At 36.1% G+C, this 12,958-nt stretch overlaps 1 protein-coding gene across 5 annotated transcripts in view; it reads left to right on the top strand.

Moving 5' to 3' along the window:
• ZNF326 (zinc finger protein 326) overlaps nt 1-12,264 on the top strand; it is a 38,525-nt gene extending 26,261 nt beyond the window's left edge. For 2 of the 5 annotated variants that reach the window (XM_513552.9, XM_016922220.4), the window contains 2 exons: nt 895-990; nt 6,037-12,264. In XM_513552.9, the coding sequence (XP_513552.3) occupies nt 895-990; nt 6,037-6,375 (435 nt within the window). In that variant the 3' untranslated portion in view covers nt 6,376-12,264. The remainder of the gene's footprint in view (nt 1-894; nt 991-6,036) is intronic. The other 3 variants (XM_063799748.1, XM_016922213.4, XM_009425005.5) reach the window with 2 other exon arrangements.
• Nucleotides 12,265-12,958: the final 694 nt, after the last annotated feature.

Here is a 12,958-nt window from a genome sequence, read left to right as displayed (position 1 = left end):
GTGTGTGTGTTGTGTGTGTCTGTGTTTTAGAATAAAAAAGAAAGTAAAGATTTGATTATTACTGATACATTTTTCTGATGGTTGGGAAAAATACATTTAAAAACAGCATTATCAGCTAGCATCTATTGTTACATTTTTTAGTAGAATATCCCTGAAAAATTTACTGTCTTCTTTTTGGTCAGTATATTTCTGCTTCTCTATTGGCTTGGCTGGTTTTATTTAGTCAGATTTACTTCAGACAATACAAATGTTTATATTGTGGGAAATCAGTTTGTTTGAAAAGCATATTTAAAGATTCAGATATTAAAGCCTCAAGTTTTAAATAGAACATACCCAAGTGTTAAACTTTTATTTTGTATTGAAGTGAACCTCATTTAATTCAGATTTCTTCAAGCATTTTTGAACACATACAATCTTTTCTTAATCTATGTCTTTTTCTTCTCTTGATATTCCCTTGACACCATTTTGGCAATTTTCTATACTGGTAACTTTCTTCCTCTGTATAATAGTCTTGAAATAACTACAGCCTAGAGGAAGACTAGATACTCTTGTAGTATGAAAAATTATTCTTTATTTTTTGACAGTGTGAAAATTAATAGTTGGGGGCTGGGGAGGCAGATGTGGAGTGGAAAGAAGGGAAGGCAGCTATCTAGTAGAATCTAGACTTGTAGATTCGTGGGACTGAGTGTTTTCTTTTGAAGCTGATTGGCTTGAATCTTCATTGTTTGAGTTCATAGATTTAGACTGTGGTTATGTAGTTGCTATTGCTCTATAGTTTGTAAGAAGATAAGTCATTTAAATCTAAGGGTTTGAGCATGAAATGCTGTTTTAATTATGGAAATATTTTTCATGGCATGGTTTTCAAGAACCCTCAGTGTGTTCTGTTTTTTATAGGCTTATAAGGAACAAATAAAAAGAGAGAGTGTCTTGACTGCTACAAGCATTTTAAATAATCCAATAGTGAAGGCACGATATGAACGTTTTGTTAAGGTAAGATTTTAGGGCAAAAACCTTTTCAATAATATTGTAGTATTGCAATAATTAACTGGTGACATAGTAACCTTTTGTGATACTTGAATATAGTATAACATATTAAGAAGAATTTTACTCAGTATCTTGCATATAGGTAAAACATCTTTTTTCCTAACTGTTGGGTTGGTCAAGATGGGAGCAGTGATTCCTCTCTTATCACCTTTGTAGCTCTGAATCAATGAGAAATACACAAGAATTAGATAGAAAATCAAAATGTCAGCTTTATTCTTGATTTAAGAAAAAATTGACTTGGAGAATATATCTTAGCTATGTAGTTGCTGTGGACTTTTAATATTTCACTTCTGAATTAGGTAGACTTAGATCCTCCCAATTTCTGTTACCAGCCCAGATGGACAGCAACAGGCTTCTCCTAGTTTACCACATGGCATAGAACAGACTAGGATATACCTTTTCTGTCACTAGGAAGACCCAAAAGAGGGGACCCACAACGGACTGTGTTGTGTCCACCTAGTTTTTTCTTCCAAGCATACTAATTGCATAAATCATTCCTTTTCCTTGCATAAAAGTTGGAGGGTAGCAGGAAGGTCAGATATGTTGCTCCAGAAGAAGGAATCTCATGGAATTTCGGGGGCGGGAGAAGAGAGGTTTGCTTCTAATATTAGGAAACTCAGATGTGAACAATTGGATATATACTCTTTACTCCTCAGGGTTTTTGCCATATGTTATGGCTTGAATCCATCTTTACATAAAATTTATGATAAACACTTATATACAAATAAGAGCTTACTGTGATTCGGGAATAAATTTTAGAGGTTAGTCTTTTGGTTTTGTTGTGTTTTTACTTCTCTTATAATACCCAGACTGGTCTGATAGAAGTTATTTTTCAGTCTTTACAAAATAATACCTACCTTAAAATCATTATTCTACACTGAAGAGAGCTGTTGTGTTGAGGATTTACAACAGTGTGTTATTTACATTAGTATGTATAGATTAAAGAAGTTTTGTTTATTTTGTCTATTGTGACTCTTAACAGCTACTCTGTGAAGAAAACCTGATACATATTTAATGACCATTAAATTGTCCCTCTACCAGTCCTTTCCAAGCTAAATAATATTAGTTCTTGCAGCTCGTTCCTTAGGGGCCTATTTTCTAATTTGTTAATCTAATATTCGTTAATATTTGTCACCATTTACTACATTCTTGACACTACTTTAAAGAAATGAATGCAGCCCTCAATTGAAATCCAATTTTATGAGAGGTATGGCATCAAAAAGAAGCATCATAGCTAAAGAAGGAAAAATTAGATTTTTATTCTTGCATTGTCACAAACTTCTGAGAAGTCAGTGGTTTCTATTGATGTATGAAGATAATTTTTAATGAGGGAAGAATGCAAAATTAGAATTTCTATATAGTGTTTTCAAGTTACACAATCGAGTCACTTCATGGAATGAGAGATGTCACTGGTGGGAGTATCCTGCTCATGCACATGTTGTAGAGAACACACCTGAACTGAGAACTCCTCTAGAACTTTGTTACTCAGAATGTGATCTGTGGATCAGCAGTATTGGCATCACTTGGGAGCTCATTAGAAATGCAGAATTTCAGGTCATACCCAGGCCTACTGAATAAGAATCTTCATTTTAACAAGATTCCTGTTGATTTATATGCATGTGAAAATTCAAGAAGCACTGGGGTCACATTACTCAATGATGGCCCTTTATTCAGCATGCCTGTCTGCTCTGTTCCCTGTTGTCATTCCCCAGAACATCTTCTGCTCATGGTCAGCTCTGGTCATGGCTTAAAACTCCTCCACTGTCCCTCCACCGTCAAGTGCTCTCAGTCTGATAAAATGCCCTTTTAAATCTTTGTCCCTTAGAGACACAGCAGAGAAGACAGAAAACAAAACAAAACAAAACAACTTTGTCCTCATTGAGATAATCAGTTCATCAATTTCTCCTAATTCTCCAACTGTATCATCTTGTTCTGCCTTCACTCCCTGCTCTGGGCATTGATAATCACCCCTTTCAGTAGGGAATGGTGCCGCTCTCAAATTCCTTATTAGTTCTAGCTCTATGGTTAGCTTTAATGTTTGTCTTGCTCAAAAATGTGGAATCGTGCGTGCCAGTCCTGTGTTTCCCAGATTTTCACTCAATTCACAATAATTTTACTTATTAACTACCAGTGTAATGTGTTTCCTGTAGTGACTCTTCCAACCTTTAATAACCTCATGTCTCAGATTTCATTCTTGCTCTCTTTGCTTCCCATATTCTTTTTCTTATATATATATATTTTAAGACTGAATCTTTTTGTGTTGCCCAGGCCAGAGTGCAGTGGTGCGATAATAGCTCACTGCAGCCTTGAACTCCTGGGTTTAAAGCCATTCTCCCACCTCGGCCTCTCTAGTAGCTGGGATTACAGGCACATACCACCACACTCAGCTACTTCCCATATGCTTATTTCTTCTCCTGCATTAGGGAGATTGAGACCATTAGATGTAAATTCAGTAAGTGTTCTCATTTCTGCCTTAGATATATCTTTCCTTCACCTTTATTATCTGTGAGGAAAAATCTTTGCCTTTCATCTTTGTTCTAATTCCATCATTATTTCTTCCCTTACTTGCATCTGATTTTTTTCCTGTTTTTTTTTTTTTTTCTAATCTTCCTCAAATAGACATGCTTATGAGTTCCCTAAACTAAAAATGACTTAACTTTTCCTAGACTTTGGCCCACCCTATTTTATCATCTTGTCTCTTCCCAGCATACTTGAAATGGTAGTTTACTTTGCATGTGCTCTTTGCTTCCTCTCTATTATTCACTCTTTAAACTAGTAGTTCTCAACCGGAGGAATGTGTTCAATCACCCGTGAGGCTAAGATAAACAAAAAGCTGCCTAAGCCCTTTTTTAGGCTTTCTGAATTAGGGTTTCCCAAACTTCACTGATAAATATCTCCAAAAATGCTTCTCTTATTTTGAGACAGAGTCTCACTCTGTTGCCCAGGCTGGAGTGCAGTGGTGTGATCTGGGCTTACTACATACTCGACCTCCTGGGTTCAAACGATTATCCTGGCTCAGCCTCCTGAGTAGCTAGGTCTACGGGCACGCGCTGCCACACCCAGCTAATTTTTGCCCTGAAATGCTTCTTAAATATGCAAGTTACTGAGCGTCTCCCCTGGAAATTTTGATTCAGGCAGTCTGAGATTGATCCAGGAATTTGTGTTTTCAGCAAGAGCTCCAGTACAGACTAAATGAAAATCTCAGGGTGCTGGAATCAGGGCCTGTGGTTTTTGACAGCTTCATAGGAAATTTTAAAGATACATTCTTGGACAACTGCTGCTGTCTAACTGTCACATCATACTTTTGAAACTGCTCTTCCTAAGATTACTAATGTTGTCATTATCAAATCTAGTGGTCTTTAAAAAATTATAACATATTAAATGTATGGAAATAAGGGGATAGTACAATAAATCCTCAAGAACCCCCATTCTGTATTGATGATTAACTCTAGTGACCTTTTTCAATTGCTTTCTGCTTTTTTATATGTATCATTTGACACTGTTGATCTATCACTTATTCTTGAAACTCTCTTTTATCAGGTAGTATTTTTACTGTCCTGGGTTTCCTCCTGCACCAAGTGTTCCTTCACTTTTTTTTTTTTTCGAGACAGTCTCGCTGTGTCGCCCAGGCCATGCAGTGGCGCGATCTTGGCTCACTGCAAGCTCCACCTCCTGGGTTCACGCCATTCTCCTGTCTCAGTTTCCTGAGTAGCTGGGACTACAGGTGCCTGCTACCAGGCCCGGCTAATTTTTTGTATGTTTAGTGGAGTCAGGGTTTCACCGTGTTAGCCAGGATGGTCTCAATCTCCTGACCTTGTGATCCACCCGCCTCAGCCTTACAGGTGTGAGCCACCACACCCAGCTGTGTTCCTTCACTTCTAACTTCTGCTGCCCCCATGTATAGTGCAGGCATCTTCATAGGGTTTTTATTGCAGCCCTTTTTTCTACTTAATCCACCAGTCCCATCCCAGGGCCTTCCCATTTAAGACCCTGGCTTCACCAATGCACTCTCTGCAAGCAGGCAATTCATAAATGTAAATATCTTATTTTGAACTCTCCTCTCTTTTGAGTTGCAAATTTGTAGCTGCCTGTTAGACATCTAGATATCTGAAGTTACAATTATATATATTAATAGCATATATACACTTCCTCCCCTTTTCCTTTCCATTAGAATAGTGATTGTAATTTACCTGTTCTGTGAATAATGTCACCACATCTTTTACATTTCCCTGGTCTGGGATATTAGAGTAGCCTCCTCACTAGTATTCCTTCTTTTGGTTCTCTGCTTCATCCTACACATTCCTGTGTCATTCATCTTAAAGGGTAGTGCCAGTCTTAATATTTTCCTGCTTAATAACCTTCACTGTTACTTCATTTCTTACTACATTAATATAGCCTTCTGATATGGTCAAATCTATATGAGATTTGATCCAGATATATAATTGAAGTATTAAAATAAAATATTAAAATAAAGTTGTACCTGTGAATGTTTACTGAGAGGTTTGTCTACTTTTTAAAAGTAGAAGTAAGGCATGGTATCTAGTAGATTAAGCGAGGTACCTGATTTTCATTTGAGTTTTAAAGAGATTCTGTAACATTAATACTCATATAATTAAGCAAAATGTAAATCTTTGCATCATCCCTTTGTTTCTACCAAAAACCACACTTGCCTTTGTCATGTGTATATATGTGTGTGTGTGTGTGTGTGTGTGTGTGTGTGTGTGTGTATGATTATTTAGAAGTACAGTTAAGGGGAAAATATGACCTTTAAGCATTTCAGTTATGGAGGATAAAGTAATGGCTTCAGTAAATTATATGCTCACATTGGTATGAAATGGACAGTCAACAAATACTTAATGAATTTGTTATAATTTACTATGAAAAGTTTCAAAATGGCATTTCTTCCTCATGATATGACAAGTAAAAATTTCACTTGCCAGATAATGTAATAATGAATGTGCTCATTTTGAAAGCCATTTCTTATGTTTTTAGGGTGAGAATCCTTTTGAAATTCAAGACCATTCTCAGGATCAGCAAATAGAAGGAGATGAGGAGGATGAAGAGAAGATTGATGAACCTATTGAAGAAGAGGAGGATGAAGATGAGGAAGAAGAAGCAGAGGAAGTGGGGGAAGTAGAGGAAGTGGAAGAAGTAGAGGAAGTGAGAGAAGGAGGAATAGAGGGCGAGGGAAATATACAGGGAGTAGGGGAAGGAGGGGAAGTAGGGGTAGTGGGAGAAGTAGAGGGAGTGGGGGAAGTAGAGGAAGTAGAGGAAGAAACAGCAAAGGAAGAACCTGCTGACTTCCCTGTTGAGCAACCTGAAGAAAATTAAATATAAGGTATTAGATTTAAAAGGAGCTTTACATCTCGGTTCTAATGTAAAAAAGGGTAAGAAATTTAATAGCTTAAAATATGAATTAACACCCATGTTGCATGCATTCCACATATTAAAATTTGTTTTATATAATTTCTAAATGTTTAACATTTGTTTAATAAAATGAAGGTAAAACTATTTTAGTTTAGTTTTTATAGCTACCAAACTTAGATCCGATAAATTGTTTGTATAATTTTTAAGCTTAATTTTTATTACTTTATTGGTGTTAAGGATAACAAATGTGTATTGTTAGTATATCTATTCTAATCATTTTATCTTAAATGCTGCTCTTGGGAGTGAATATTCAAGTGTGCATCAATTTTTTGAATACTTACCCTAGAAGATATAAACTGGGCAAGTATTTTGTGCTCTGACTGTGTATTTTTTTACTGCATTAGACATTGAATAGTAATTTGCGTTAAGATACGCTTAAAGGCTCTTTGTGACCATGTTTCCCTTTGTAGCAATAAAATGTTTTTTACGAAAACTTTCTCCCTGGATTAGCAGTTTAAATGAAACAGAGTTCATCAATGAAATGAGTATTTAAAATAAAAATTTGCCTTAATGTATCAGTTCAGCTCACAGGTATTTTAAGATGATTGAGAAGACTTGAATTAAAGAAAAAAAAATTCTCAATCATATTTTTAAAATATAAGACAAATTGTTTTTAAAGCATATTTCAAATAGAGGTGAGTTTGAACTGACCTTATTTATACTCTTTTTAAGTTTGTTCCTTTTCCCTGTGCCTGTGTCAAATCTTGAAGTCTTGCTGAAAATACATTTGATACAAAGTTTTCTGTAGTTGTGTTAGTTCTTTTGTCATGTCTGTTTTTGGCTGAAGAACCAAGAAGCAGACTTTTCTTTTAAAAGAATTATTTCTCTTTCAAATATTTCTATCCTTTTTAAAAAATTACTTTTTATGGCTAATATACGTACATATTTAAAAAGAGAACATGAGCTTGATAGAGGATCTATTCTTAAATAATTTATTTTCAAACAACCATCTATGTCACTAAAAAGTAGTGCTCTTATTTTTTTCAATCTTTACTGTGGCCTCTTTTGAGAGTAGGGTCCGTATTTTTTTTTTTTTCTTTTTTGGGACAGGGTTTCACTCTGTCACCCAGGCTGGAGTGCAGTGTAGCCTCAACCTCCTGGGCTCAAGCGATCCTCCAACTTAGCCTCCCAAGTAGCTGGGACTGTTAAGTGTGAGCCACCATGCCCAGCTAATTTTTGTAGTTTTTGTAGAGACGGGGTTTTACCATGTTATCCAGGCTGGTTTCGAACTCCTGGGGTCAAGTGACCTGTCTGTCTTGGCCTCCCACAGTGCTGGGATTGCAGGTGTGAGCCACCATGCCTGGCATAGGGGGCTATATTTCAGTGAAATTAGAAAAGTTTTGAGGCATCGAATGGATAAATGGATGGATATATCAAATTGTAAGGTATTAAGTGGGTGAATGTATGGACATTTGTAGAATCCCACAGATAATTTATCTTTTTGTGTAAAATAAGGCTTTTAAAACTAGACTTTCTGAACCAATACAGTTGTTTTTTTTTTTTTTTTTTGAGGTGAACTAGGTTTGCCTAGCTTTAAGCTGGCAATATCTAATAGATACTTGCATCTAATTTTAGGGATTTGGTGCCAAATGAGAGAAGGGTAGTTGAAGACTAGATAAATTTGGATACTATCTAGGAGTCTGTATTTACTTAGCAGGCTTTTGAAAGCCTTTTTGCTTAGGAGTTCAAATTTTAAGGATAATAGAACTTGTTACCCTCTTATTTCTCCTTTATTTAAAAATATTTGTGGAAGGGCTAAGGTAAAAGAATAATAAATTCCTCTAGGTTATTAGTATTTGGTTCTTCTGATACTAAGCTGAGTGATTTTTTTTAAAACAATGTCTCTGGTAGTCTGATTGAGATATGAAACTTTTGGAAAGAAACCCATTATGTAACAAGGATCCTATGTAATAACTGGGTAAATGTTTTAGAATGAGAGATAGGAAAGAACATCTAAGTAGTACTTTTTTGTGGGACGCCTGAGCCTTTATACAGCCTAGCTAATTTGCAAGGTAATGATAAAAGTGTATTTTGTTACTGTGCTTAATTCAGAAATTCAAATTCATGTATTTCCTATTGGATAATTTGTAGACGGGCAGTTTACTTTATAGTCAGGTTAGTTTTTGTGATCCTTAGTGTTTATATTTGCATTGCTTTTGTAATAAGGATTTATATAAGATCTTAAACACCTTTCAACTTCTGTTTTCCAAGTATCACTTGTTTTCTCTATTACAAAGTGAGATACATAGTTCTAAATAACCAAAGAAATTTATTTATAACCTACACAGTTGTTTCAGCTACATGCCTAGGGACTATCCTGTACTATTCCCTTTTTATCACTTCCTACCTGCAGTCTATCAAAAAGTCTGTCTGTTCTACTTCCAAAATTTATCTGCCGACTCTTCTACCTCCACTGCAACCAACCCAGTTCAAGTCATGATAATTTCTTGTTAACTAATCTTGATTCCACCCTTACCATGATAGATTCAGTTTTCTACACAAGTATAAGCTTTTAAAAATGTAATTCAGATGATGTTAATCTCATGCTTTTTTTTTTTCTTTTGTACCTATACAGTTAGAACTCCTTATCATGTTGATCAGACTGGCCTAGCTTTCCAACTTTATATCATATACCATTCTTACCAGCCATAATGGCCTTTTGTTACTTTTTTGATGAGTTCTTTCCTACAAAGACCTTTGCATTTTCTTATTCTATAGCGTATACCCATCAGCTTTCCTTGGCTGATTCTTCATCCTTCAGGTCACCTTAAATGTTAGAAAAGGGGAGTAGTTCTAAAATGTTTGTAGAAACGAGGATTTGGGGGTACCAACCTAGATTTTACCAGAGCATATTCTTTGGAGGTGTTCTTTTTTTCTACTTTTTTTTTTTTCTTTAGGGTCTGTCTTTGTCATGTAGGCTGGAATTCAGTGGCACGATCATGGCTTACTGCAGCCTTGACCTCCTGGGCTCAAGCGGTCGTCCCGCCTTAGCCTCCCAAGTAGCTGGGACCACAGACGTGCACCATCACACTCAGCTAATATTTTTTTTGTAGAGATGGGGTCTTGCTTTGTTGCCCAGGCTAGTCTTGAACTCCTGGACACAAGCAGTCCTCCCACCTCAGCTTCCCAAAGTGCTAGGATTACAGTCAAGAGCCACCACGCCTATCCTGGAGGTGATATATTTTTAACAAATATCTCACATGATTTTGAAGGTAGTGGTCAGTGATTGCACTTTGAGAACATTCATAGGGCCCTCATACAAATTTCTGGTGCCTGTAACTCTTCCCCTATCAAGGCAGGAGTTTCTGCCCTTTTGAATATAAACATAGGTTTGGGGGATTCTTCATAATACTTTCTGAAAGCACTGGAATCTATAACAGACCTGTGGGAGTCAGAAAATGGGGACTTTTCCCCCCTCATTTAATACTTACAACTATATTGGTAAGTTAGTAGGAGTAGTAATTTTCCCATATAATAAGCCCACTCTTGTACATGTAGAAACAGAGAAAAGAACTACAAAGGTAAATGTTGGTGCATGTTGAAATGTATTTAAGAACTCTGTTTTTGTTGGCAAGATTGTTCTTATTGTAGAAGTGGATATTATCAGATTATTTTAGATGTTATTTAACATTTGATTTATTTACCAAATTGCCCTTACTTTGAATATAAGCAAACTTTTTTATTGTGGTAAAGTATACATAGCATAAAATTAGCATTCTAATCATTTTTTAATGTACCATTTAGTGGCATTAATTACAAGCAAACTTTTTTTTTTTTTTTTGAGACATAGCCTCACTCTGTCACCCAGGCTGGAGTTCAGTGGCACTATCTCAGCTCACTGCAATCTCTGCTTCCTGGGTTCAAGTGATTCTTGTGCCTCAGCCCTCCCGAGTAACTGGGATTACAGGCACACACCACCATGCCCAGCTAATTTTTTTGTATTTTTAATAGAGATGGGGTTTCATTATATTGGTTAGGTTGGTCTTGAACTCCTGACCTCAAGTGATCCGCCTGCCTTGGCCTCCCAAAGTGCTGGGATTATAGGCATGAGCCACTGCGCCTGGCATACAAACTTTTGATTACAGTTTGACACCTGTTGATGGACAGAAAATGGAGTAACCGTACAGGCAGGAATGTTCTAGTCTGCGTGACAGTTACAGTTCATTTTATAAATAAACAATTTGACTTTTTTTGGTAGTTATGGTCCCTACCCTCAGTGCTGTATCTCTATTTGGTATTCGAACAAATCCAGGGAATCTGCAAGGCTGAAGGGCAGATTCTTGGCAATGGTAAATTCAGTAGGTCCTGCCACCATTTGAGGCCTCCTTGGAGACAGCCATACTAGTCTAATCTCTTCTTGACTTTCCCTTCTTCTTTCCCAGACCTCTAATTCCCAGAGGTCTGTTGTGAATTCTAATGCTTTCAGAAAATATTACGGAGAATCCCACAATGATAAAATTTCCCAGTTTTTGTTTTAAAAGAAAGTTGAAAAATATTATATTAGGGGTCAGGGTGGGGTGATGTTGATGGTGACAGATGGCCCCCTTGGTGACAGGGAGGTATGAAATAGCATGGAGTGTGGAAGGGTACTATGGGTAGCTTATTTATTAGATCAGTATAAAGTATAGATTTAAGAGAGTTAGATTAAAATGGCATGCTTGATTCAAGTAATTAAATTCTAAAGTTCTATTAAAATTGTAGAGGAGATACAATAATACAAATTTCAGCAATAAGGTTAGATTTATAATCACACTAGGAAGACAAGAAGGGTGCTGTGAAATATTTCTAGAAGATACAAAGCAAGGAATTAGATCTTGGTGAAACCAAGAGAGCCAAGTTACTGACAGCCACATACAGAAATTAAAGAATTACCTCCAGTTGTAGAGACAGCTCTGAGATGGGGTGTCTGTAGTGTGCTAAGCCAGATTTTTGAAGGACTAGATAGTTATTCTGGTCTCTGACTCAGAGCTGCTGGTCCACAGAATTCCTCTAAGCTATAGCTGTAACACAATTTGATGTTTGCCAAATAAGGTGAGACTCACAGAGTATATGTGCGGAGCATATAATGCAGAGCATACAAATAGGGGCCATCGAAGTGTGGCAGTGCCCTAGGTATATTGTGATTACCACAAGGAGCTTTATTCCTCATACTTAGAAAACAAGCAAACAAAGAAAAATCTGCCAGCTGTCTATTTCCCAATTTTCCTTCTGACTGTTCCTTTCTCCTTCCTCACACAATTAAAATGCTAGGTTTCCTGTAATCGCAATCTTCAGGGAATTTTTCACTCAAGCCCAGAAAATAAACTCCAGATAATGATACTGAGAAATTTATTGGTTGGAAAACTGCTATCTGCAGGCCTCCCACTACCTATTTCTTAGTAGATTTTACGTTTTTAAAGGGTTGTAGAACACCAAAACAATATATGACAGATACTGTGTTTGGGCCTCAAAGCCTACCCTTTATATAAAAAGTTTGTTGACTCCTAGGCTCTCATTTGCAAGTAGACAAATGAGAAACAGCAAATATTTAAGGAAAAGAGCAACATGAAAAATACACAGCAAACTTAACAAGCAGAAAGAATTCTTGGGGAAACAATTCGGGGGAAAAATGACCAAGTATAATTAGTATTATATGGAATAATAATTAGTACTACTTATAATAGTTTCATATGTAATCCTCATCATATTATATGTCATTATAATCCTCAAATATTTTAGAGGTTATTGTACTAATTTTAAAAATGCGAGTTGGTATAAAGAAGTATCTTGGAAATAAACAGTTGTGAAAATAAACTCTGTTTTAGGCTGATTAGTTGAATAAACATGGCTGAGAATCAAATTACTGAGCTAGAATTTTGAGCTGAAGATACTTCCAGAGCTTACAAGAAAAGATAAAAAAGATGGAAGTTACAGTAAAAGACATAGATGTATCTCTTAAAGACATAGAAAACCCAGAATACCATCTGTTTAAAAATTAAACTTCATGAGATTAAGAGCCATATGTATAGAGAATTCACCATTGAATACCCTGTATATATCACAGTGCCAGGTAAATACTATGCAATAAATATTTTTGAATGTATGTATGTATGTTACAGTATAAATATATAGAGGAGTTCCAGAAAGTGAAAAAAGAAGTGAAGAATAGGAAAAAAAAATCTTCTGATGAAAGATTCATATTAGAAGTCTCCAGTGCTGAGCAAAAACAATGAAAAAGTCATACAGGATGAATACTGTCAAAATATGTGTAATCCCAAGCTTAGAAAAATCTCAAAATGTCTAAAGAGAAACAGTGTACCTATAAGGGGAAAAGAATCACATTGGTCTCAGACTTGTCATCTGTACGTTGGAGTGCTACAACATACTGCTATTTTTGAAGTTCTGAGGGAGAACTGTTTTGAATTTAGACTTCTATCTTGAGTGAAACTGTCAAGAGTAAGGGCACAGTAAGGACATTCTAGCAATTTTAGAACATGCAAGGATTTCA

This window comes from Pan troglodytes, chromosome 1 (assembly GCF_028858775.2).
Source record: "Pan troglodytes isolate AG18354 chromosome 1, NHGRI_mPanTro3-v2.0_pri, whole genome shotgun sequence".
Taxonomy (NCBI): domain Eukaryota; kingdom Metazoa; phylum Chordata; class Mammalia; order Primates; family Hominidae; genus Pan; species Pan troglodytes.
The sequence above is the reverse complement of the archived record's forward strand: the minus strand, read 5'-3'. Positions and strand labels throughout refer to the sequence as shown.